At 32.7% G+C, this 23,304-nt stretch overlaps 3 protein-coding genes across 13 annotated transcripts in view; 1 reads left to right on the top strand and 2 right to left on the bottom strand.

Annotated features, from left to right (window-relative positions):
• The window catches only part of LOC115238508 (nucleolysin TIAR), a 6,522-nt gene extending 2,182 nt beyond the window's left edge, over positions 1 to 4,340 (top strand). For all 3 annotated transcript variants that reach the window (XM_029812417.1, XM_029812416.1, XM_029812415.1), the window contains 2 exons: positions 370 to 666; positions 931 to 4,340. In XM_029812417.1, coding sequence (XP_029668277.1) covers positions 370 to 666; positions 931 to 1,227 — 594 coding nt within the window. In that variant the 3' untranslated portion in view covers positions 1,228 to 4,340. The remainder of the gene's footprint in view (positions 1 to 369; positions 667 to 930) is intronic.
• Positions 4,341 to 5,385: 1,045 nt separating this feature from the next.
• Positions 5,386 to 17,116, bottom strand: LOC115238505 (spastin). Of its 7 annotated transcripts, none has more exons than XM_029812406.1 (8): positions 13,960 to 14,951; positions 13,613 to 13,783; positions 12,773 to 13,033; positions 11,151 to 11,518; positions 10,596 to 10,927; positions 10,199 to 10,509; positions 9,678 to 9,847; positions 5,386 to 9,609 (listed from the first exon to the last, which is right to left on the bottom strand). In XM_029812406.1, exons 1-7 carry the CDS (start codon positions 14,501 to 14,503, stop codon positions 9,684 to 9,686), a joined length of 2,151 nt encoding a protein of 716 aa, XP_029668266.1. In that variant the 5' UTR covers positions 14,504 to 14,951; the 3' UTR covers positions 5,386 to 9,609; positions 9,678 to 9,683. The 7 variants fall into 7 exon arrangements, with proteins under 7 accessions (XP_029668266.1, XP_029668267.1, XP_029668265.1 ...); XM_029812407.1 differs by having other exon boundaries at positions 5,386 to 9,498; XM_029812405.1 differs by lacking the exons at positions 13,613 to 13,783; positions 13,960 to 14,951 and adding exons at positions 15,778 to 15,948; positions 16,125 to 17,116 and having other exon boundaries at positions 5,386 to 9,847.
• Positions 17,117 to 17,737: 621 nt separating this feature from the next.
• On the bottom strand, positions 17,738 to 20,943 carry LOC115238506 (FAST kinase domain-containing protein 2, mitochondrial-like). 3 transcript variants are annotated; one of them, XM_029812412.1, is made up of 7 exons: positions 20,820 to 20,939; positions 20,488 to 20,551; positions 20,140 to 20,310; positions 19,283 to 20,066; positions 18,564 to 19,207; positions 18,198 to 18,312; positions 17,738 to 18,115 (listed from the first exon to the last, which is right to left on the bottom strand). In XM_029812412.1, exons 3-7 carry the CDS (start codon positions 20,267 to 20,269, stop codon positions 17,893 to 17,895), a joined length of 1,896 nt encoding a protein of 631 aa, XP_029668272.1. In that variant the 5' UTR covers positions 20,270 to 20,310; positions 20,488 to 20,551; positions 20,820 to 20,939; the 3' UTR covers positions 17,738 to 17,892. The 3 variants fall into 3 exon arrangements, with proteins under 3 accessions (XP_029668272.1, XP_029668271.1, XP_029668273.1); XM_029812411.1 differs by lacking the exon at positions 20,488 to 20,551 and having other exon boundaries at positions 20,820 to 20,943; XM_029812413.1 differs by lacking the exon at positions 20,820 to 20,939 and having other exon boundaries at positions 20,484 to 20,502.
• Positions 20,944 to 23,304: the final 2,361 nt, after the last annotated feature.

Genomic DNA, 23,304 nt, shown 5'->3' with positions numbered 1-23,304 from the left:
TTTCAATCGCGGGACGAAAGTTTCTTTTTTTTTTTTTTTTTTTTTTTTTTTTTTTTTCTATTTAAAGAACTGACAAAGTTTGATCGTTTAACTTTGAAATATCCTGAACTAGAAACAGCTCACGTACATAAAGACATTTAAAAATCTATTGTGTTTTAATTTAATAATAATTTTTATGTGGATAAGAAAAAGAATTTATACAATTATCATGTACTTGGAACAAATAGCTACTTCTAATGATAAATTCAAAGACCATAGATTCGGTTTAAAACAGGAGAAAAAAAGATAATTAAATTTGTGTGTTTGATCTTAATTTTGATGCTAAACTCTACATGATAGTCTAAAGATCAATTATTGTTTTTTCAACAGGTATATAATCAAAGTAGTCCTACCAATTGCACGGTATATTGCGGAGGTTTCACAAACGGCATCACAGACGAGTTGATAAAGAAAACATTTTCTCCCTTCGGCACCATCCAAGATATAAGAGTGTTTAAAGACAAGGGATATGCTTTTATTAAATTTACAACTAAGGAAGCTGCAACGCATGCCATTGAATCAACGCATAATACTGAAATCAATGGTAGCATTGTCAAATGCTTTTGGGGAAAGGAAAACGGCGATCCAAACAGCGTTGGTCCTAATGCCAATCATCAAGCTCAACAGGTTGTTGTTTACATACTTATGATTGCAAGTCGTTCATGGTCCAGTCATTATATACACCATGTACATTTATATGTATTTATTTCAGATTTATTAGCAAGCATATTGAGAGCATTCGCACCCCTCTTAGGCCTATGTAAATTACTTTATTTATCTTTTGTATCCCATATTAGCTAAAATTTATATATATGTTTTACATCTTTTAAATAACCGAGTTATATAAAAAAATAGACGTGAAAAATTTTTTTTTTTTTTTTTTTACAACAGGTGACGGCAGGAGTAGGGCAGTACGCGTACGGTTATGGCCAACAGATGGGTTATTGGTATCCACAAGGCTATCCACAGATGCAGGGACAGTTCCTGCAGCCTGCACAATATTATGGTCAATATTATGGGCAACAGGCACAATATATGAACAGCATGAGGATGCCTGCACCAAGCGCGGGTGCCTGGCAGCCGACGCAAGCCACCGCCACACCCCCGACAGCGAGTGCGCCCTTGCCGCCGGGCCAGCAGCCCACTATGGTAACATACACCATGCCACACCAGTACCCTACACAATGAAATTGATCATTGACCAGCTAATTGTTACGTACGATATAGTTGCCTCGGGGCTACTGCGAAAATCGTTCTGTCATATACCTAGAGCAACATTTATATTTAAGTTTTCGGGAATGTGAGTGTATGAGTGTGTGTGATTGAGTGTGTATGATTGTGTGTGTGTGTGTGTGTAGCGCATATAGGGCAATGTCTGTTCTGTGAACTAAATATGATTTCGCTGGAAATTCAACGTTCACAATGAAAAGCAAAGCGGGGAAAAAAAAAAAGAAAAACATGGTACGCGGGAATCTTTTTTGCATATAAAAGGAAAATATTTGTTTTAAAAAACGCGTTATTATTTTCTTTTCCACGTTCCCCCCTGTCGTAGAAACGTGTGTAATGTTAATTACATCGAGGTGTACATTTCTCGTGCATTGACGGCATTTCGGGTGCATACTGGTATGCCACCACTGCGCGATGTAACGTAAAGATTTAAGTTTTACGATTTTGTAATGCTGATGTTGACCAGGTATATCTCCGAACTCTTCGTTGCGGCCCCTCTGAAACTCAACCGAGCCCCGCACCCGTTGATTGCGCTGCGCAAGCGCTGACGTGCGGCAATTTTGCGTTGTTAAATATTGTTTTCATATTTTTGCCATCGCGAGATACAATTCCCTTTAGGGGGGGGGGGGGGGTGGTTCCCTTATTTCAATTTCGGATCATTCACGAACGACACACGACGCGCGATAAATGTTCATTTTGAAGTGAAGATAAAGAAGCGCATGGTATCAATACCGAACATAGTTAATAAGATTAGAAAAGCGTGATTATAGCTAGACACGGTGCCTGTGATGTATAGCTAGACAGACTTGCGAATGCGTGTACGCCAAGGCGTGCGGGGCTCCTTAACAAATAAAACTCTGTGCGCGCGAGAGAGATTCGACTAACGAGTTACAACTTTTCTCGTTATGTGATATTTATCGTCGGTGGTTGATGTATAAAAAACACTTTGCTATAAGAGAGAGATGAAAAGATGATTTTGCTATAAACATTAGTGAATCGAGATTTCCTTGTGTGAATGCGAATTTAAGCACACTAATCGCTACGACGATGTGCATTAACGGCGTATCGACCAACGCTCTTTTTATATGCTACGTTGCTTGCCTGTTTCCAGACATTATGTTCTGTTCATTCGTGGAATGTTCGTAATTTATACGTTGTGCTTATTATATCTTTATGAAAATCCTTGCCATGATTTTAGAAGGAAAAAATAAACAAGAATATATAGATCGCTCATGAGTGTATAACAGCAAGTACGAAGAGATTGGTCAGATGTCGCCAACATATTCTATCGTAGACTGTAAGTAATTTAGTGACTCCTCACCGTTTATATAAACGACCTAGCCGATCGAAAAAAAAAAAAATAAAAATAAATGTAATTTAAGTCTAACGATAATAGTAACGATAAAAACACACGCGCATACTTCCATCGGAATATATTTCTCAATCAGGGACGAGTCACACATTGATATCTTGGTGTCCGAATTAAAATACAAGAGCATTGAAAATTAAAAACGTGTGTATGTGTGTGTGTGTGTGTGTGTGTGTGTATTTCATACACTTTAAATATACAGATGTCGATAATTAATTTTTACACGGTGAAACGATATTCATTCTTTCGATTGACAATCAGCCGTGATGTATCTACATACATTTCCTCGAATTATCATAGTCTGTATGGCACGATTCGTGATTCCTTCGTGTCTTCCAAATTCACATATAACGAAAATTCGTAGCATAATTGTAATAACAGTTGGTTTTATTTTCCTTAGTATCCTTGTCAAAGTTCCTGTATCCTTACTACAGCTATATTAAATTATGACATCAGAAGCGAAAAACGTGTAAATTCTTCTATTGCAAAATTAAGTTCTTTTTTTTTTGCTACCGAAAACTACCTTGTTATTCTACGTTAATAAATACGTACATATATAACTTATCTTGCATTTCCAGCGAAACTAGAAGAGAGTTTTCAATATATTTTATCAATCTATATTTCTATATTATCAAATATAATAATGATGGCATATAAAAAAAGTTTACTTATTTTACAAAAGAAAATTTCATATCACGATTTCTCGCATCTGACACCATAATTTAATACATCAGTGAGGGATCAGGAGCCTTAATCGCTTAACGAATTAGTCGCTTAACTCGAATGATTGAACTTTTCCGATAGTATATCGATTGAAGAAGAATTTCAGGTATGATATGCATTGAGAGATCTACTGTAAAAATGATATCGCGTTGATACATCTTGCGAATGGATATCGCATGCGTTTATTATTGCTCGTTCAGTTTCGTGTTTGCTCGGGGATTGTTTTTAAAGCATAAAACTTTCAAACATTTTATGAGTCATTATATAATCTAAAATTATAAGATTATAATTATATGATTGATTAATTATTATTGTACTATAATAATCTTTTGGCTATCAAAAGTCCCTCTTATTATGTAGACACGCGAGTCCTATTGATTGCACATAATTGTTTTTCGCGAGACAATTTTTGTCGAACCTCGATTTGTGTGTGTTGCGTCTGTTGTATTATTCTGAATACAATTCAGTACATCTATTAGGGATATTAATTCTTTGAGGGTATGAAATAGATATCCCATTTAAAGGATGACGAAACGCCATTTCATTTTGTATCGCGAAATTTTCTGAAAAAGATACAAGCGAATTTAATTCCAACAATGTTTGACACGAGATGAATATTAGCGTCTCAGTTCACCACCGACGGTAAAATGCCATGAAACTTTCAAAATCAATTTGTATAAAGTCAGTATATAAGCGAGCCGAGATAAAAAAAAAAGGAGGAAAACGAATAAAAACTGGAGATAGTAACGATTCGATTGCGATAAGTGATATCGAAAGGCCGGGAAGGCCAATTTGAGGAGAAAAAAAAAACTGATTTGTCTGTGGCGTAAGCCAGCAGAGAGAACGAAAAAAAACAAAAGATGTTATATAAAAAGTAATTTAGGTATGGCAGGGCATGGAGCTCTCAAAGATGCTTAGGATAACGTTATAATAAAAACAAATTATCCTTTGAATGAAAAAAGGAATAAATATTTAAAATACACAATAGCTTACCTTATTTTCGTGATCCTTTGTTTCCAACTTCCTATTTATGTATTTGATCTATTCTTTTCCTATAACAGCTATAGTAAGTGAAGTTTATATTTTATGATTTAATTAATGATCTTTCTGAATTAAATCATGAATATATATATACATATATATATATACATATATTCAGTCTATATTGTGTATAATATATAATAAGTATGCACTATATATTATAATATACATAGTATAATACTATAAATATAGTATCTAATACTATACACACAGTATATTGTATATATATATATTGCACATTCTCTTACTGTAAGCATTCACACTACTCTGTAGAGAAACATTCTTGAGATATAACTTACAAATGTTTCCAACTTCCTATTTATGTATTTGATCTATTCTTTTCCTATAACAGCTATAGTAAGTGAAGTTTATATTTTATGATTTAATTAATGATCTTTCTGAATTAAATCATGAATATATATATACATATATATATATACATATATTCAGTCTATATTGTGTATAATATATAATAAGTATGCACTATATATTATAATATACATAGTATAATACTATAAACATAGTATCTAATACTATACACACAGTATATTGTATATATATATATATATTACACATTCTCTTACTGTAAGCATTCACACTACTCTGTAGAGAAACATTCTTGAGATATAACTTACAAATAATATGTATGCACAATGATCCATGCAAGTACCACACATTCATATCTTTTATTAACTAAAGATTTATGATCCTTATTATATAATATTAAGTATAATATTAATAAGGATATTAGTAATTTCTCTCTCTATTGATAAAAAAACAAAAATTGAAACATTGAAAATATAACAACACTTTCTAGAATTAAATATGTATGTTTTCGTAAAAGAAAGATCTCTTAATATCTCTTAACCATATCTCTCTTAATGTTATACGGATTAACAAAATAAAAAATTGTGAATCAACTACGTCTTTTTAAAGACTGGCTTTGCTTTCACCAGAAGAAGTGTAAGAGGAAGAATAAATATTTGTACTATATATACACATATTTATTACACTCTGTAAACGCATTCCTGTTTAAAAAGCGTACATATTGATAAAATATTGACGTTTCATAATTCTGTGCATGCGCTACGCTATGCAGTATTACATTAGGGCATTTATAATCAAGTTATTCTGGAAAGTGTATAAACATCTACTAAATGAATATAATTATATTCTGTGCTAAACATGTATAATACTAAATTCGGAAGGTATCGTTTGTATTACCAAGAAATATTTGCTAAGGATTTGTATTGACAATTTAGCGTGTAATTCACAAAAAAACATAGTTTACTGAAAATATTTTAAAATATTATTGTATATATACATACACGCGCACGCACACATTTGTATTCATAGGGGTCACATACTTCTTTATAATTTAATCTAAGTTGAGAAATGAATATACATATGTGCTAATCATAATGAGAACTGATTATTTCTATTACGAAGAAAAAGTGTTGCAAGTATTATGAACAAAAACTGTTGTAAAGTTATCATAGAGTATATAATAATATTTATCATGGATTTTTTAAAATCGTCAATACAATCGCTGATACAATGGTTGAAGATAATCAACAACTATAGATGATAATGTTTAAAAGAAGAAATCTTTTACATGTGCAAAAAAACATGCGCAAATAGTTTCTTTTAACTTGCACTCACGTGTTTACTGTTAAAATTAAACAGCATCAAGCATTCATCATTAACATAAAAAAAAAATATATCTGATTCTATTATTTTAATTAATTTATTATTAACATATTATAAAAGTAGCAAAACAACTTAGAAGGCTCAGAATATTCCACAATGGAAGATCAGAATCTTTAAATGATCCATCTTCATATGCAAAATGATATTTTTTTGTGCAAAATTATCATAAATTCCCATCTAACACAACTAATGCAAAATTCACACTTTGCAATGTATGTATTATAAAACAGCATATATAATTATATATATATATATATATATATGTAGGCAGTGCAAAGATTATTATTTAAGGAAACTAATATCACAAATATAACTCGAAAATAAAATTCGAGAGTCAACATCTCGACAATAATGCCGAAGCTCAGTTTGTTAAACAATTGCGTAAAGAAACAAATCGAATTCTTATCACGGCATTATATACCCATCATCTTGGAAAGTTACCAAGTCACAAGTGGGTTTTGGAAAGATCCCTTTCCTTCCCAAATATTTGTGTATATTGCATTCTTGTGTACTCGAATGCATTTTAAAGCATCGCTTATAAATAATAGAAATTGTACATACAAGATATCAAGTACATTGTCATAATAACATTACAGCTTGCAAATGCATCACATGATTTTTATCTGGACAAACATAGATTTAAAAATGTCGAAATATCGCAAAGAGAAAGCATGTTGGAATTATGCTCATATTAATATTTCAAATTGCATATCTCCTATGTTCTAATCATATCACACACACACACACACACATGAAATATATAAATGATAGGATTATCATTTATTTAATGCTTATATCATATTTTCTATTCATGCACAAAGCGCGATCAGTGTGTCATTTAATAACTACGTGTCAGTTTTTAATAACTATGTATCAGTTTAACTTGTAAATAGCATTTTCCATTTTTCTATTGCACAAAGGAAGCATTATACACGAATTAAACTTTATTGGAAATGAAATCGCGATTTTCAATATCTTGCATGGCAAATCTTACCCTATAAAACTATATATGGCGGCATATTCTGTATGATACTTCGAACAATCGGGAGTAAATTTGCGTCATATCGCGTAATTGTAGCATATATATCTCATGCGTGCAAGTCCTATATATTAAGTAAATATATTAGTTAAATACATTAATTCCGTAAGTATATCATTATTATCCTACTTTTGAGCACCGGAAGTAGATAAACGTCATAAAAAAATGAAGTTCCATACGTGTGTGTATATATATATACATATATATATACATGCACGCATCATGCACACACACACACACACACACGCGCATACATATATATAATATATGTATATCTTTCATTATATACGATAATAATGTCCGCATCGCTTATACATAAACCTCACAGCAAATACTTAAAATTTTCATATATAGATTAGATTCTCAGTTCGTTGTCTTATAGAATTTTGTATCAAAACAGAATCTCGGGTTCTGCTTTTATCTTTTTTTTTTTCTCTCATGCAAGTATACATCGCCGCGCGATTTCTAACATATCGACATATAAGAAATATCAAACGAATCTTGTGAATCAGTATCAAACGTAATAATATTATATAATGCAACATTTGGATATACAGCTATTAGTGCGATTTGTGCGAAAACGACGCGCATATTAGACGATATTTACTCCTTTCGCGCCCTTTTTCGCATATTGTAGAGAGATACGTGTGTTTATACATATAGAGTGTGTTTATTTGAAAAGTTTCCATTCTGTTTATTTCGTAACCGGCTTGCAAAGAATACTAAAAAATATCAACTCTGTTTTCAAGAGGGACTTATGAATGCAATAAATTCAACGATGCCGCCCTTCATCCCTTTCGTCGAGGTAGCTACCCTCAGTTGAAATTATGCCCCTTGAAAACAAAATTGACCTCTCTTAGCATGTTTTGCAAAAACTAGTCGGTTATAGATAAACAAAATGGAAACTTATCAAATGAACACCCTATATATATTTTTGTATATGTAAACACTTATATCATGTCGCGCACAAATACAATAATCATACAACTATAATGTTTTTTGTACGTCATTAATACTTTTTTATTATCTGATTGGACGTGCACTGTTTCATTTGTAAATGTAATCTACTGTCATGATAATGGATCGGGTCATGTCATGGTGTTAAATTGGTTCGCGCTCGCGTCAACTTTATAAATAATATATATGATCGAGTATTTATAATCGAGTATTTATATTTTGTAAATTCTCATTATATTGCACGATTGCAAACTGTGTGCTTAATCACATCTGTTTTCGTTTTTTAAGTATCTAAAGTTAACTATGGTAATATATAACATCCTGATATTTTTTTTTCTTTAAGTGCTATAGGTCTGTTCTTTAGTGCAACTAGTTCAGCTATAAAAAACAGAACTAATTTATCATATAACAAATGAATATCATACATTTCAAATACTAGTTATCATTAAGAAATTGAGAGAATCACATGGAGTTAATAAACATATAAATAATATAAATAATAGATACATATTTTTGATTTTGGAATGCTAACGTTAAAGCTACGAGGGGAAATCAGAAAGTAAGATTCCCAACTCAAGTGTACTTTTTTAATATTTAATTCTTGATGAAGTACTTTACATCTCTCAAATATGAACATGCTTACACTATTTTTCAACATAGTCGCCTTCTCTGTTGCAATACTTGTCTAGGCAGTGGATCCATATATCAAAACCCTGTCGGTAGAAAGTTAGATTGATGCAGCCACTTTTGCACTTCATGCTTGACATCATCTAATTGGAATCGTTCGCTACGAAGATGCTTTTCCAAGTGTGGAAATAGATGAAAATCTGATTCTGATATCAAGCATGAAGTATAAAAATGGCTGCATCAACAAGATCTAACTTTTTATCGACAGGGTTTTGATGCATGGATCTACTGCCTAGACAAGTGCCTTAACGGAAAAGGCGACTATGTTAAAAAAGATGACTATGTCGTGTAAGGATGTATTTATTTGAGAGACGTAAGTATTGCACCAAAAATTAACTATTAAAAAAGTACACGTGTTGTGAACCTTACTTTCTGACTTTTCTTTGTACATGCTGGATTGTAAATGCAAATATCTGAACATTAGCTATAAATAAGAGCATTAAATAGAACATAGAGTATTGTATCTCGTAAAATCAACATGAAACATATCTTCGAGATACATTTTACTTTAAATCACTGCCAAAAATGTAAGTTTTATTTGTTGCAAAAGATTATTCTAACATAAAAATAAGGCGAGATTCGAACAACTACATTTACAATGCTAGATACAATAACAATGAGTCAATCTAGTAACTTCTTTGTTGTTAAGACGAAAGTATCTTAGGAATTGAAGAACATATCTTCTTTATCTTCCTGCTGCCGTCCTCTTTATAAACATCAATATATCGTTCATTGAAATTGAGTAAAAGTGCAAAAATTGTTTTTGTATCGAGACATTCGATATTACACGCTTCTTTTTCGTTATTTTGCGGAATATCTGTAATTCCGTTTTGCGGATTATATCTAATTCAAAACGCGATTATTTCGAGAGCCCATACAACTCACCTTAAATCAAAGACTCACATCTCCGTATTCGAAGTTCCATTTCTCATAAGTAGTTAAACTTGCCGGCGAAACAGATCTACGAATTCTTCTTAGAGAATCACGGAAATCTTGCATTCTAATATTACGAACAGAATTAAGGTCCAATTCTTTCACCTGATCTGGATTCAGTTCTGAAAATAATATGAGAATATATCTAGTAATGCTAAATTAAGACAAAATCTCATAGATTCTTTCTAAAGCAAATTTTAAAGGGTAATACAGAAATTTAATAAAACTTTTTACATCTTTACCAGATTTTAAAATGTACAACTGAAATAAATACAATAAAATTTCAAAATAGGATTTTAATTTATGTAGTAAGTATCAAATTATTATTGGAGAATATGCATGTACATTCAACTGATAAAATGATCTCTAAAATCGATAAGGAACTAAAATGAGTAGCCAAATGCATATTTTCATTCATAATGTAAACTTAGAAACACAAATACAGAAGTCCAATGAAATTGATTTAATATTACCTCTGATAGGCCCAAGTGCTGCATCCTTAGCTAAACCAGTCAAATCACTTCCCGAGTACCCCTCTGTCAGAACTGCCATCTCGTTCAATTCTTCGGATGTTAATGGATCATTGTGCTTGGCTAAGAGCCTCTGAAGCAATATAATTCTTGTCTGCAGATCCGGCAATGTAACATACACGCGTTTCGTGAATCTTCTTAAGGCAGCTTCATCCAATTCTTGTGGTCTATTTGTAGCAGCCATAACGAGTACTCTCTCCTCGGGATTGCAAGGCAAACCGTCAAATTCGACTAAGAATTCTGTTTTTAATCTCCTAAAATATTAAATTGATCGGTATCTCGATTTCCTCGATATAATTGCCCGCGTTTACAGAAGAGGCGCACAGAATAAAATATATACCTGGAAGCTTCGTGTTCGTTATCTTTTCGCTCGCTTAACAACGAATCCACTTCGTCGATGAAAATAACAGATGGCTGTAATTCCCGTGCAATTGCGAACAAGGCCCTTACTAATTTTTCACCCTCTCCAACGTATTTAGACATTAGACTAGCGGCGGAGATTGAAAAAAATGTTGCGTTGCATTGAGTCGCAACGGCACGCGCCAACAACGTTTTTCCGTTCCCTGGCGGTCCAAACAACAATAGTCCTCTAGCAGGTGTCCGCAAACCAGTGAATAGTTCAGGTCGTAGTGACGGTAGAATTACCATCTCTTGCAAAGCTTGTTTTGCAGTCTGAAAGTTACCAATATATTGCAAAATAACTAATAGAAATAAAGACAAGGTCGAGGAAGTCAAAGACAAGGTTTCTATCAATTTAATCAATGCAAGCAAGGAAAATAATTTGACTGGGACAATGAAAAAGAAAGAAAGAAGAAGAGAGTGAGAGGGAGATGGAAGGAAGGAAAAGGGGTAGAGGGAGGGGAAAGAAAGGGGAAAGAGGGGAAGAGAAATGTACCTCTTGGCCTGCAATGTCTTCCCACTGTACTGGCGCTCCTCCTTCTAAAATTTCATCGAGAATCACTTGCGTAAGTTTTGGATCCACGCCTTTCAAGATAGGTACTTTCCTAGTTGGAGTGCTTCTGTTACTGTTCGAGGTAGTGGGTGTCCCTGGGCGTCGTATAGGTGAACCATTGCCCGGTACGGACAATTGTCTTTTCACAGAAGGCGGTGTAGACGATGGTTTGATTGGCATGGTCCTATGGCAAGGTTGAATAGGCGTCGATCTACCCATGCTTCTTGGTAATGTCTGACTCTTGCTTAGAGGTGTTCCCGTTATCCGTTTGCCAGGAACTGATAATTTCCTGCCGGATGCTGAAATAATGTCTGTATTTGCAAATAAAACTCAAAAATAGTAATGTATAATTTTGATTATGTGAAAAAATCGCTATAGATATATGTATATATGAATGTGTATATATGCGCAAAACTATTCTATATTATTTATCAAAAAATAAGCTTTTTTTTTTGGCAAAATTTCTGGAAATGTATGGTTTTAGAGAATCTCATTTTTTTAATATACCAATACAATAATACGTATTTGCTCTGTTTCTTCAGTTTTGCTAATTTTGGTAATTGTTATAATTAAGTCTAATATTTACATTTTTATAATAACATACTTAAAGAAATATTACTTGAATTGATATAAAACAGGTTCTCTTATACCAGCAAAGTACACTTTTCGGTTCTGATGTATAAATAAAGTAGACGTTATTTATACAAGGTGTCCGAAATGTGTTGGGACAAATGAACTTTTCGAAAAGTATGCATTTTATAGAAAAATGTTTTAGACAAAACTTGCAAAGTATAAAATGATGTATTTTGCGGTGTTAACAGTTTGATCTTGTGTTGCATTACCAAGGTTTAGTTAAAGTCACATTCTCGGAAACGCCTCCACCTGAAATAAAACTGTGCTCACCACAAGACCTCTCTAAATCAAGCAATTTTTGTCTAATACATTTTTTTTTAAATTTTGCATACTTTTTGGATATATTTTAGTCTTAACTTAAATATAAAACACCCTTGTACATATATAAATTTTAACTAACTATATTAAAGATCAAATTATTTTATAAGTAATAGAACCAATGTAGAGTTTTTAACTTTAAACCTTGAAAGAAACAAACTAAAAAAATACATATATCTCATTGTCATTCTAAATATATTACATAATATACAGTAAAGAATTATAATTTTTACAGATACAATTGTGTTTATATGTATATATTAACATATTTAATAAATTTTATTTTGTCTGTATTCTATAAATAACATGTTAGATTTATTTGCAAAGCACTATAATGGAAAATTTAGAAATTACATATAGAAATCTGGCAATTTCTACAGCAACACAAAGAAGCAACTATGAAAAATACATACATAACACATTGATGCGTAATAACTTACAAGCTTACATTTATCTAGCTAATTTTCTATGTGAAACATATGACATGCAGGGCTAAGATAAAACAAGCATTTTTTCAAAATGAATAATATAAATCAAGGGAAGGAAGGACACTATATTATTTACATGCGTTCGACTCTTTTATGTTTAAGCGCAAGATCTCAGACGAATAATACCTTCAGTAGTATGACAGTTTTTTGGCGAACGTGGTTTTAGCTTGGGAATTTGGGTACATATGGTCTGCCCACTATTAACTGTCGCGTTTATACTGTTCGTGTTCTTATTATGATTAGCGTTAAATGAAGTTTGAGCGGTTTGAAAAGTGTGTATATTGCGGCGAGCCCTCAGATGCTTTCCCAAATGCTTGCCGTCCGTTTTATTTCCAGGAGCGCGATACTGATTGTTGATACCCAGCTTTCTCAGCTCACACACACTCGCTACAAAAAAGGAAAAAAACATTCTCTGCCATGCTGCAGTAGGCTAAAGAGAAAATCAGGCTGATCTCTTCCACAAATGTAGCGAAAGAGTACCGATGTATTAAATCACTGTCGTTAATATCAGATCTCAAATGTGTGACTATTTCAATTACTATCAAAATGCTGTCATATGAGATTGGACTGTTAATTTACATAGATAAATTTGGACGTTATTTTGCGCCCGCAGAGAAATGCAAAATGAAAATTGATTTGTGCACAAGAAATATAAATTATAAAGAAAATTATTAAACGCGGACATGCATCTACACATACGTACACGTTCGTATATGTGGAAGAAAGTAAAATGAATTGCACACGAGCATGCCAAGTACATCGATATTCTTTCTCTCGCCATTGTTAAAATTTACCTGTGGACACTTTGTTTTGCAAATAGAACTGGCACAAGTACATAATATTGCATTGATACCGACAAATTTATTATATTCATAAATAATAGAAGTTTATACCATGGGTAAATAAGCGTGGAGTAGCTTAAGAGATGTCGATGCGCAAAGCAAATACAATGACGACCATACTAACCGAGAAAATCAAGCCTGTCTTTCGCCATTGCCAAATTTGTACACATCTTGTCGTGAAGTCTTTGCGCGTGTTCCCATACTTCACCATGCCCACCGGTGCATTCTACAGCTATTCCCTTTTCAAGTTCTCCAATTCCCTTCTTGTATAACTCGATCGCCATTTCCTTCTGTCCTGTTGCAAGAAGTTAAGGTTGATCAGATATTGAGACAATTGAATTACGTATAACTTAAACTACTAATAATTCTGTAAAATATAAATATTATTTTAAATCTCCACATTGTAGCTCTACTTTAGTTAATTGTTGGATGTCTTTAATCTTTTTAAAAATGCACTAATAAACAGTATACCTTCGTTATCCTCATCAATCTTGAGTGCCTTGCTGATAAACTCGAATGCTCTGCGATGATGATGCTTTTGCTTGGCGAGCAATGGATCTCCGGGACCTGGCCCAATAGGACGTCTAGGCACTTGCGACATGATCTCTCCCTCTATCTGACTATTGGTCAAACGACCATTCGTCGGCTTTTGCCCAACAACAATCTCTAATTGGCAGACCTGTTTGGACGCTTGTCTACGCTGGATCAGCTGGGATGTAGAGGTATACAGATACTTGAACACCATAAACAGTTGGTATAGCAGAGTCCGTAGCACATTAAACAGCAGTATCAGCGGGAAGGAGACAACGTAGAGATTACGCTTGTGCACCGATGGCTGCGGGCCGGGATCCAGGAAGCGATGATGACTGTGATGATAGTGATTGTGATGGTGACCGCCGCAATTCACCGTCGTCGTGGTTTTCTCGCCGTTCTCGCTCTTGGTGGTCACGCATAGCTTCTTCGGCGATTTCGTGCCGAATTTTCGTATCGGGCGTGCGCCATCGCTGTAAGACATCTCCTAAGGATTCGTAAGGGCACTCCCCTCGCTACTACGTCTATTACGGAACCGGGCCGCTCGTGATCGCCGTCGACGATGATGGCAGTTGCGGATGGTCGCGCCAACATCCCCAATGTGGCGATCGGGGAACGGATCTGCCGGAGGAGAATACTTACATCGTTCCCGTTGATTGGACGCCCTGGCGAGTGTAGGAATAAAGAAAGGAGGAGAGAATCACGTTACAGGATTCACGATCAAAATCTCCTGGAAGTAACAACGGGACGACGACGACGACGGCGAATCGATTCCTCGTTCGCTTCCTTCTTGCGTTCCTTTCTCGCAAAATAGCAATCAACCAAGAAATGCGAACCTTCACTCTTGAGCATCGCTTGTTTTCATCCGCTCACTCCGATATGCCTAGCAGCCAGCAGCTAGCAGTTCCCGGTAGTTTACTTCATCCATAGATATATAAAATACATAGACGAGATCTTTTTTGAGATGAGGGAATAATTTACGAACAAAGGTTTGTTCTTTTTTTAGCTGAACTAGAGTATGCACTAGTATATATGTAAGATAGCCGCTTCCGAGTCCAATAATAGCCAGACATATCGCGTCTAGTTATTTGTGCATCATGACTGTTGGTTGTGAATATTTTTGAATCGAGTTTTGTAAGTTTATCATTAATTTTTGAAAGGAATTACTTATTTTTGTTTTCAAAATTCCTAGTATTTAATTAAATATTATGAAAGTTCTGATTTATATTGAAATAGATTCAATAATTACTCAGTAATTTTTATTTGTATTTTTAATGAACTAATTCTAATTTTAATATTTCTATTAAAGTATATACATAACAACCAACAAAGAGAAATATATCTGACCATTAATAATAAATATTGTAAAATAATTGTCTCTCTCTAACACACACACGCACACACACACATACACACATTATAATAATCTTATTGCAGAAGAATTTGTAATTTATATTAAAAAAAGCTTATTTTTATTAGTATATTAATTGATCCTGTTAGCTATGTATTATTTTACATTCTTGTTTTATTTTTACATATTTTAAAATAGATTATTATTTTATTACTTGTGTATATTTTTCTATTTACACTTCTGTACATTAATAGTTAATATACATTTGTTGTAATTGCAATGTCTACAATTTTGAGAACATATGACAATAAATCCAAATAATAGAAGTTTATACCATGGGTAAATAAGCGTGGAGTAGCTTAAGAGATGTCGATGCGCAAAGCAAATACAATGACGACCATACTAACCGAGAAAATCAAGCCTGTCTTTCGCCATTGCCAAATTTGTACACATCTTGTCGTGAAGTCTTTGCGCGTGTTCCCATACTTCACCATGCCCACCGGTGCATTCTACAGCTATTCCCTTTTCAAGTTCTCCAATTCCCTTCTTGTATAACTCGATCGCCATTTCCTTCTGTCCTGTTGCAAGAAGTTAAGGTTGATCAGATATTGAGACAATTGAATTACGTATAACTTAAACTACTAATAATTCTGTAAAATATAAATATTATTTTAAATCTCCACATTGTAGCTCTACTTTAGTTAATTGTTGGATGTCTTTAATCTTTTTAAAAATGCACTAATAAACAGTATACCTTCGTTATCCTCATCAATCTTGAGTGCCTTGCTGATAAACTCGAATGCTCTGCGATGATGATGCTTTTGCTTGGCGAGCAATGGATCTCCGGGACCTGGCCCAATAGGACGTCTAGGCACTTGCGACATGATCTCTCCCTCTATCTGACTATTGGTCAAACGACCATTCGTCGGCTTTTGCCCAACAACAATCTCTAATTGGCAGACCTGTTTGGACGCTTGTCTACGCTGGATCAGCTGGGATGTAGAGGTATACAGATACTTGAACACCATAAACAGTTGGTATAGCAGAGTCCGTAGCACATTAAACAGCAGTATCAGCGGGAAGGAGACAACGTAGAGATTACGCTTGTGCACCGATGGCTGCGGGCCGGGATCCAGGAAGCGATGATGACTGTGATGATAGTGATTGTGATGGTGACCGCCGCAATTCACCGTCGTCGTGGTTTTCTCGCCGTTCTCGCTCTTGGTGGTCACGCATAGCTTCTTCGGCGATTTCGTGCCGAATTTTCGTATCGGGCGTGCGCCATCGCTGTAAGACATCTCCTAAGGATTCGTAAGGGCACTCCCCTCGCTACTACGTCTATTACGGAACCGGGCCGCTCGTGATCGCCGTCGACGATGATGGCAGTTGCGGATGGTCGCGCCAACATCCCCAATGTGGCGATCGGGGAACGGATCTGCCGGAGGAGAATACTTACATCGTTCCCGTTGATTGGACGCCCTGGCGAGTGTAGGAATAAAGAAAGGAGGAGAGAATCACGTTACAGGATTCACGATCAAAATCTCCTGGAAGTAACAACGGGACGACGACGACGACGGCGAATCGATTCCTCGTTCGCTTCCTTCTTGCGTTCCTTTCTCGCAAAATAGCAATCAACCAAGAAATGCGAACCTTCACTCTTGAGCATCGCTTGTTTTCATCCGCTCACTCCGATATGCCTAGCAGCCAGCAGCTAGCAGTTCCCGGTAGTTTACTTCATCCATAGATATATAAAATACATAGACGAGATCTTTTTTGAGATGAGGGAATAATTTGCGAACAAAGGTTTGTTCTTTTTTTAGCTGAACTAGAGTATGCACTAGTATATATGCAAGATAGCCGCTTCCGAGTCCAATAATAGCCAGACATATCGCGTCTAGTTATTTGTGCATCATGACTGTTGGTTGTGAATATTTTTGAATCGAGTTTTGTAAGTTTATCATTAATTTTTGAAAGGAATTACTTATTTTTGTTTTCAAAATTCCTAGTATTTAATTAAATATTATGAAAGTTCTGATTTATATTGAAATAGATTCAATAATTACTCAGTAATTTTTATTTGTATTTTTAATGAACTAATTCTAATTTTAATATTTCTATTAAAGTATATACATAACAACCAACAAAGAGAAATATATCTGACCATTAATAATAAATATTGTAAAATAATTGTCTCTCTCTAACACACACACGCACACACACACATACACACATTATAATAATCTTATTGCAGAAGAATTTGTAATTTATATTAAAAAAAGCTTATTTTTATTAGTATATTAATTGATCCTGTTAGCTATGTATTATTTTACATTCTTGTTTTATTTTTACATATTTTAAAATAGATTATTATTTTATTACTTGTGTATATTTTTCTATTTACACTTCTGTACATTAATAGTTAATATACATTTGTTGTAATTGCAATGTCTACAATTTTGAGAACATATGACAATAAATCCACATTTGTATAGGGACATTTATAATATTGATTACAAAATATTTCAATCAATTGAAGTCGAAAGATCCTCACTTTTCAGTCTTATAGCTTGCATCAAATAAGGAACTCTTTCATGTTCGGGTAACTTCATCCAAGAACTAGAATTTATTGCAATTGTGTTGGATTTTGTTAACGCCTCAGCAGATTTTATTTTTAGCAACCATGTACTTTTCAATCTTTGTGAATTCACAGCATAAGCAGTATCGGGTAAATTGAAGATAAGTATTCTGAAACATAAAATATGCATCACAACAATAAATAAGTGATTAAATAACTGTAATGTGTTAAGTAAATTGGAAATGCTCTTACATTTGACTTTCACTTGGTGTTTGTATATCCTCAACATAAATTGTGTTAGTTTCGCTGGATGTAACTGTGTTAATTGCAACAGGATATCTGCCTTTTCTCATTACAACAACATGGTCTATGATTCAGAGAAGGATAGATAAAATTTTAGATTACTATCATAATCTAAATAACTTAAAGATAATTATTATAAAATTATATTATCTTGAATTAATATTTATGAGACCTAAAATTATGTATGTAGTTAATTTATTAATACATTATTCAATAATTAAAAAATAAAAATGATTATTTTTTTAACTTAGCAAAGAATATATTTTGCACTTAATAACGATAAAAGAGAAACCAATTTGAGAGCTCATTACGTACCAATATAATGACCCAATCTTGTTCTTAAATCATTGTGAATGTATTGAGGTCCACCTAATGCTAGTTCTAATGCTGCTCTCATAGAATATGTAGGAAGAATTGGGCTAACACTAACAGTAGCATATTCAAGTATATCTTGCGCCGGCCATGGTCCATCATATGTAGGATACAATGTTTTAACACTTTGATATAAAAGTAATAATTCTCTAGCATAAATATCCTTCATTGTATCATTCGCTTTTATATTCTCAGAAAAAACTTTTTTGATTAAATTTGGACTATAACAATCTAATGCAGTTAAATGCAGAGCAAATCTGATCATAGATTTCCTGAAAGATTTATTTTCCACTTCATTTGCCAATATTGCATCTCGTATAGTATCCCAAAATACTGGCTTGTAATCAGCATTGATAAATCCTTTTAAGAAGATGGATACTTTAAAATATGGTGCATCTTTTAATAGATTCGGCTCTTCGAAGCATTTTGCTGCTAAATATTCCAAGAAGGGTATATGTGCATAATTTAAATCATTTAATAGCTTGAGTAGATAAATACCGCTATTGAAATTAATGTTTGAAGATAATGCTGAATTAACACAAGCATCAACTAATGTCTCATTGTAGAACTTGCATCCATATTCCCTGCTGTAATAAATAGTATATTGTTTATATATCTTACTTTTTATAACCAGATATTAATATAAGAATTTTGTAACATACTTCTTTATAGTGGCAAACACCAGTTTTTCAAGTATCTTGATTATTTCTTGAACATTTAATTGTTTCGCATTAGCTATAAGAATCTTTTGTACTTCAAACAATATGTCAAAAGCTGTTGGAGATAGATGAGACGTATAACATAAACTGTGAAAGATGGACCAAGCTGTTCGTATATCTAGATTTTCATATTTCTGTAGTGATTTGAGTATTGTATCTTGTATTATTGGATTATTTATATTATTTTCATTTGCAAATCTTAAAGACCATGTTAACAGAACTATATCCTCTGAGTCTAACTTTGTGGGTAACTGTGCTTGAAATACTAGAGGCAGAGCTATCAGTAAAGCATCTCGCAATGGTGTGCTATCCATTTTCTTTAATAAAAAAACTATAAAGATTATATCTCGAAGAGATATTTCATTTATGGTTGTGCGAATCATTTGCAACAGTGATTGTGTTAAAATACTGTTGGTTGGGATTTTAAAGTATGTAAATACTTTCAGCATTTCAATAATGTCATTTGTTTTCATGAGTCTAATGTCCTTATTTAATACTTCACACAAACGTATAAAGCCTATGTGTTTTCCAATAATTTGTATATCTTTTATATCTCTAGATACTTTAAATAATGTAGACATTGTATCAACAACATCATGCACAGTCATATTCATATAATTTGTTGCTGCTTCTTCCAAGATTCTCATAGGTCTATGTGGTACTCTGATATCATTGGATGCATAGTTCTTTTTCATTAATAATGTAAGATCTTCCAGTTGTGTATGATCTGAGAAAAATTCTGTTGCAGTATATATATATATTATATTTATATCATAAATATATCTAAATTGTTCAATTACCTGTCAAACTAGTACTATATATTCGTGATACACTCTGTACTGATTGAAATGGTTTTATATAATTTGATAGGACTGTCCAATTACGTGCTATTGGATATAGTCGCAACAATCTCTTTAGAGATCTGTCCATATTATATACAAAGTTGTTCTTGCTCTGTAGCAGTAATTACTCTGTAAATTATAAAATGATATTATAATTACTATTGTTACTAGAATGTTATTAATTTTACAAAAAATTTAAAAGAAGAATGTGATAGAGGCCTAAATGAGTGATAGATATGAGCAAAAAAATTTAGCAAACATGAGCTAAATGCTCTATAATTAGACAAATTGTATATACTAACTCACCATATAAGAACCTATAAGATAATTTCAAAAATCTTTGAATTTTACTGTTTAAATCCATATAAACCTGAGAATTATAATAATATTATTATAATATTTATAATTTTGTAATTAAATAACACATGTTATATCTGTTACATGTATTTTGAAATACAGATACATTTGCTTTAACAATATTTGCCTCATACATTTGCTTATGAATTTATCATTTATTAATTTTCATTAACACAAATGTAATCAGAATGTTATTTGAGATACAACTTATTAAAACGTTAATCGTGTAAAATAACCGGCTTGTAATTTAGAATGGAAAATAAAAGGTTAGAAACACTTACATATAAAATTCTTCGTATAATTGCGCTGTTACTAGTATTTATTTCGTACTTTCTGAGAAATTATTAATAATATTAACGACGATATTAAAAAAAAAGAAATATATATGTATATATATATATAAATGAAAAATAATTTGTTTTCACCGACTTCTATATATGTACTATGTCACATGGGAAATGTAATGCTAGGGTAGCCATTGGCCGCGTTCAGCAGAAAAAACCGCTCAGTAGCAATCGAACGTGATTGGCTCTTACTTTTACAATGAACAAATCAACGTCGAGTGTTGATAAGATGATAACTGAACGTTTTCTCTACTGAACGCCATTTTCTGGGTGGGCAGAATATTATATCGGGTATCGCGAAATTCAATATGCCATGCCTCTTGATAACGTATATATAGGATGGCTGGATTCCGCGAAGCACATATGCGCGCATGTATCTATACTATATAGTATACGTAGCGTATACTAACATCCCTATTTTTCCCTCTTCGAACCAAATAACTTTGGTCAGAACATATTTTTGATTTATATATATATATATTTGATTCGACTTTATCCTGCGAAGATAAAAGCGGATAGATTAAAATGGGACACCCTGTATATTAACCACGATCTTTCTACACGTGAAATCAGCCCGAGCGACCTCTAAGTTTAATGCTAGAAAATCCAAGTGCTAGAAAATCGAATAGCGTTGCTATTCTGTATGTCAGTTATCATGGCTACATTTAATGACGTAGAGCTGCCATATTTTTTCTGCATAGGGCCTGTTAGGGGGTTAATTAAATTGTTGAGGTTCGGATAAAGTCCGGGGATGGCTAATGCAAGATAGTTTCCTATAACCAAGCATAGTGCGTGTAATAAACAATTGAGGAAGATTTTGAAAATTGTGCGCATTGTTACAGCAGGTATGTTTGCATTAATTGAGCGGTCACTTGGAATCGCCAATGAAAAAAAAATCCTTTTATTCGAAACAGCTTCCTATATATGCTAGATAGGAGAAACTTCACGTTATACAAATTTGCTCGCGAATGCCAGTGTATACAGAGATTATGACGAGGTTATAAACTCCAAATCTAGGACGATTATTGCAGCTATGACATGTAACGACGTATATACTGTATCCGTTTGACAAAATTACTTGACAGAATTACGATACAACATTCGCACGATTGTATTCGTATTCGTTAGGAGAGATATTTTTGCGATTTTGTCAAATACCACCCGCGAATGTATTTGATCTCAGTAGACTATTTTTATCCCGTTTGCACTTTTTTTATTTACATGTAATTTTCTTGTTGCACATTTTCGCCAACTATTTTTTAGTTATCTTTACCGCAGTTACGTAATTTCCAATGTGAACGATCTCTATACAATGATCAAGAGCGAAATGAATAAAACTCTATTTATTAGCATGCTGATATATCGGTAAGCATATATCGATGCACAATATTGATAATAAAAAGGAAGGAAAAACCATTTTATTTCATACATTTTTTGTATATTAATGAATAGAAAACTTAAAACTTTATTTTTTTCTGATACTCGAAATTAATATAGCGCGATTGTAAATAGAATTCTTCTTTAGGTTATCAATGATGCGATACATATGAACACATTTGCAAAAAAAAAAAAAATGCATTTTGTATAATTCATTTTTGTATTTTCTTACATTGCTATTTCTTTCCCTTATCTACTAATGTCTATATATTCTATATCATTTCTTTTTGTTTTTTATATTTTTATTTTTTCTTATTTTTTTATATTCATAGATTTTTTATCTTTTTGTTTTTTTTTTCATAATAAAAACAATTACAACAAAAATAAAAAATTAAGTAATTTCGCAATTTCATAAAAAAAAACTTGAAAATCTCAATATGATTAAAATATGTATTTACCTATATTATTTTATAAATAAAATATTTGACCCATATAGTCATCAATCTATAATCTATGTATTTTAAATTTGTCAAGATTTCAAGTATAGTTACACTTTCTCAAGTATTAATATACGATTCGAATTATTGTTATAGTAATAAATTATTTATTACAGAGAAATTTATCACAGATAACATAACAATGTGGTATAAGGAGGTAACCAATGTTAATAATGACAATGAAAATATCCACTACAAATTGTGGTAAGAAACAACTTTATCAATAAAGAGACATGTCAGATTCGTCGCAATATCTTTACGGTCATCCCCCTCCTGATATTATGCCAAAAGGACTAATTGTTCTGGTTATAATATATATCTTATAATATTCATATTGCAAATATTATTTTATTATTATTATTAATATTAAATAAAATGTAATGTTTAACATACTCTATAAAACAAAGCAAAAATTAAACAAATAAAAACATGTATCTGTTATAATCTATAATATGATTTCTATAAAATGAAAAAAGAAAAAAAAAGATGTTTTATATCTATGGTGTTGTTTTATAGATATACATGTACATATTTGTTTCATATACTTG

Source organism: Formica exsecta, unplaced genomic scaffold (assembly GCF_003651465.1).
Source record: "Formica exsecta isolate Colony F162 unplaced genomic scaffold, ASM365146v1 scaffold342, whole genome shotgun sequence".
NCBI classification, from domain to species: domain Eukaryota; kingdom Metazoa; phylum Arthropoda; class Insecta; order Hymenoptera; family Formicidae; genus Formica; species Formica exsecta.
The sequence above is the reverse complement of the archived record's forward strand: the minus strand, read 5'-3'. Positions and strand labels throughout refer to the sequence as shown.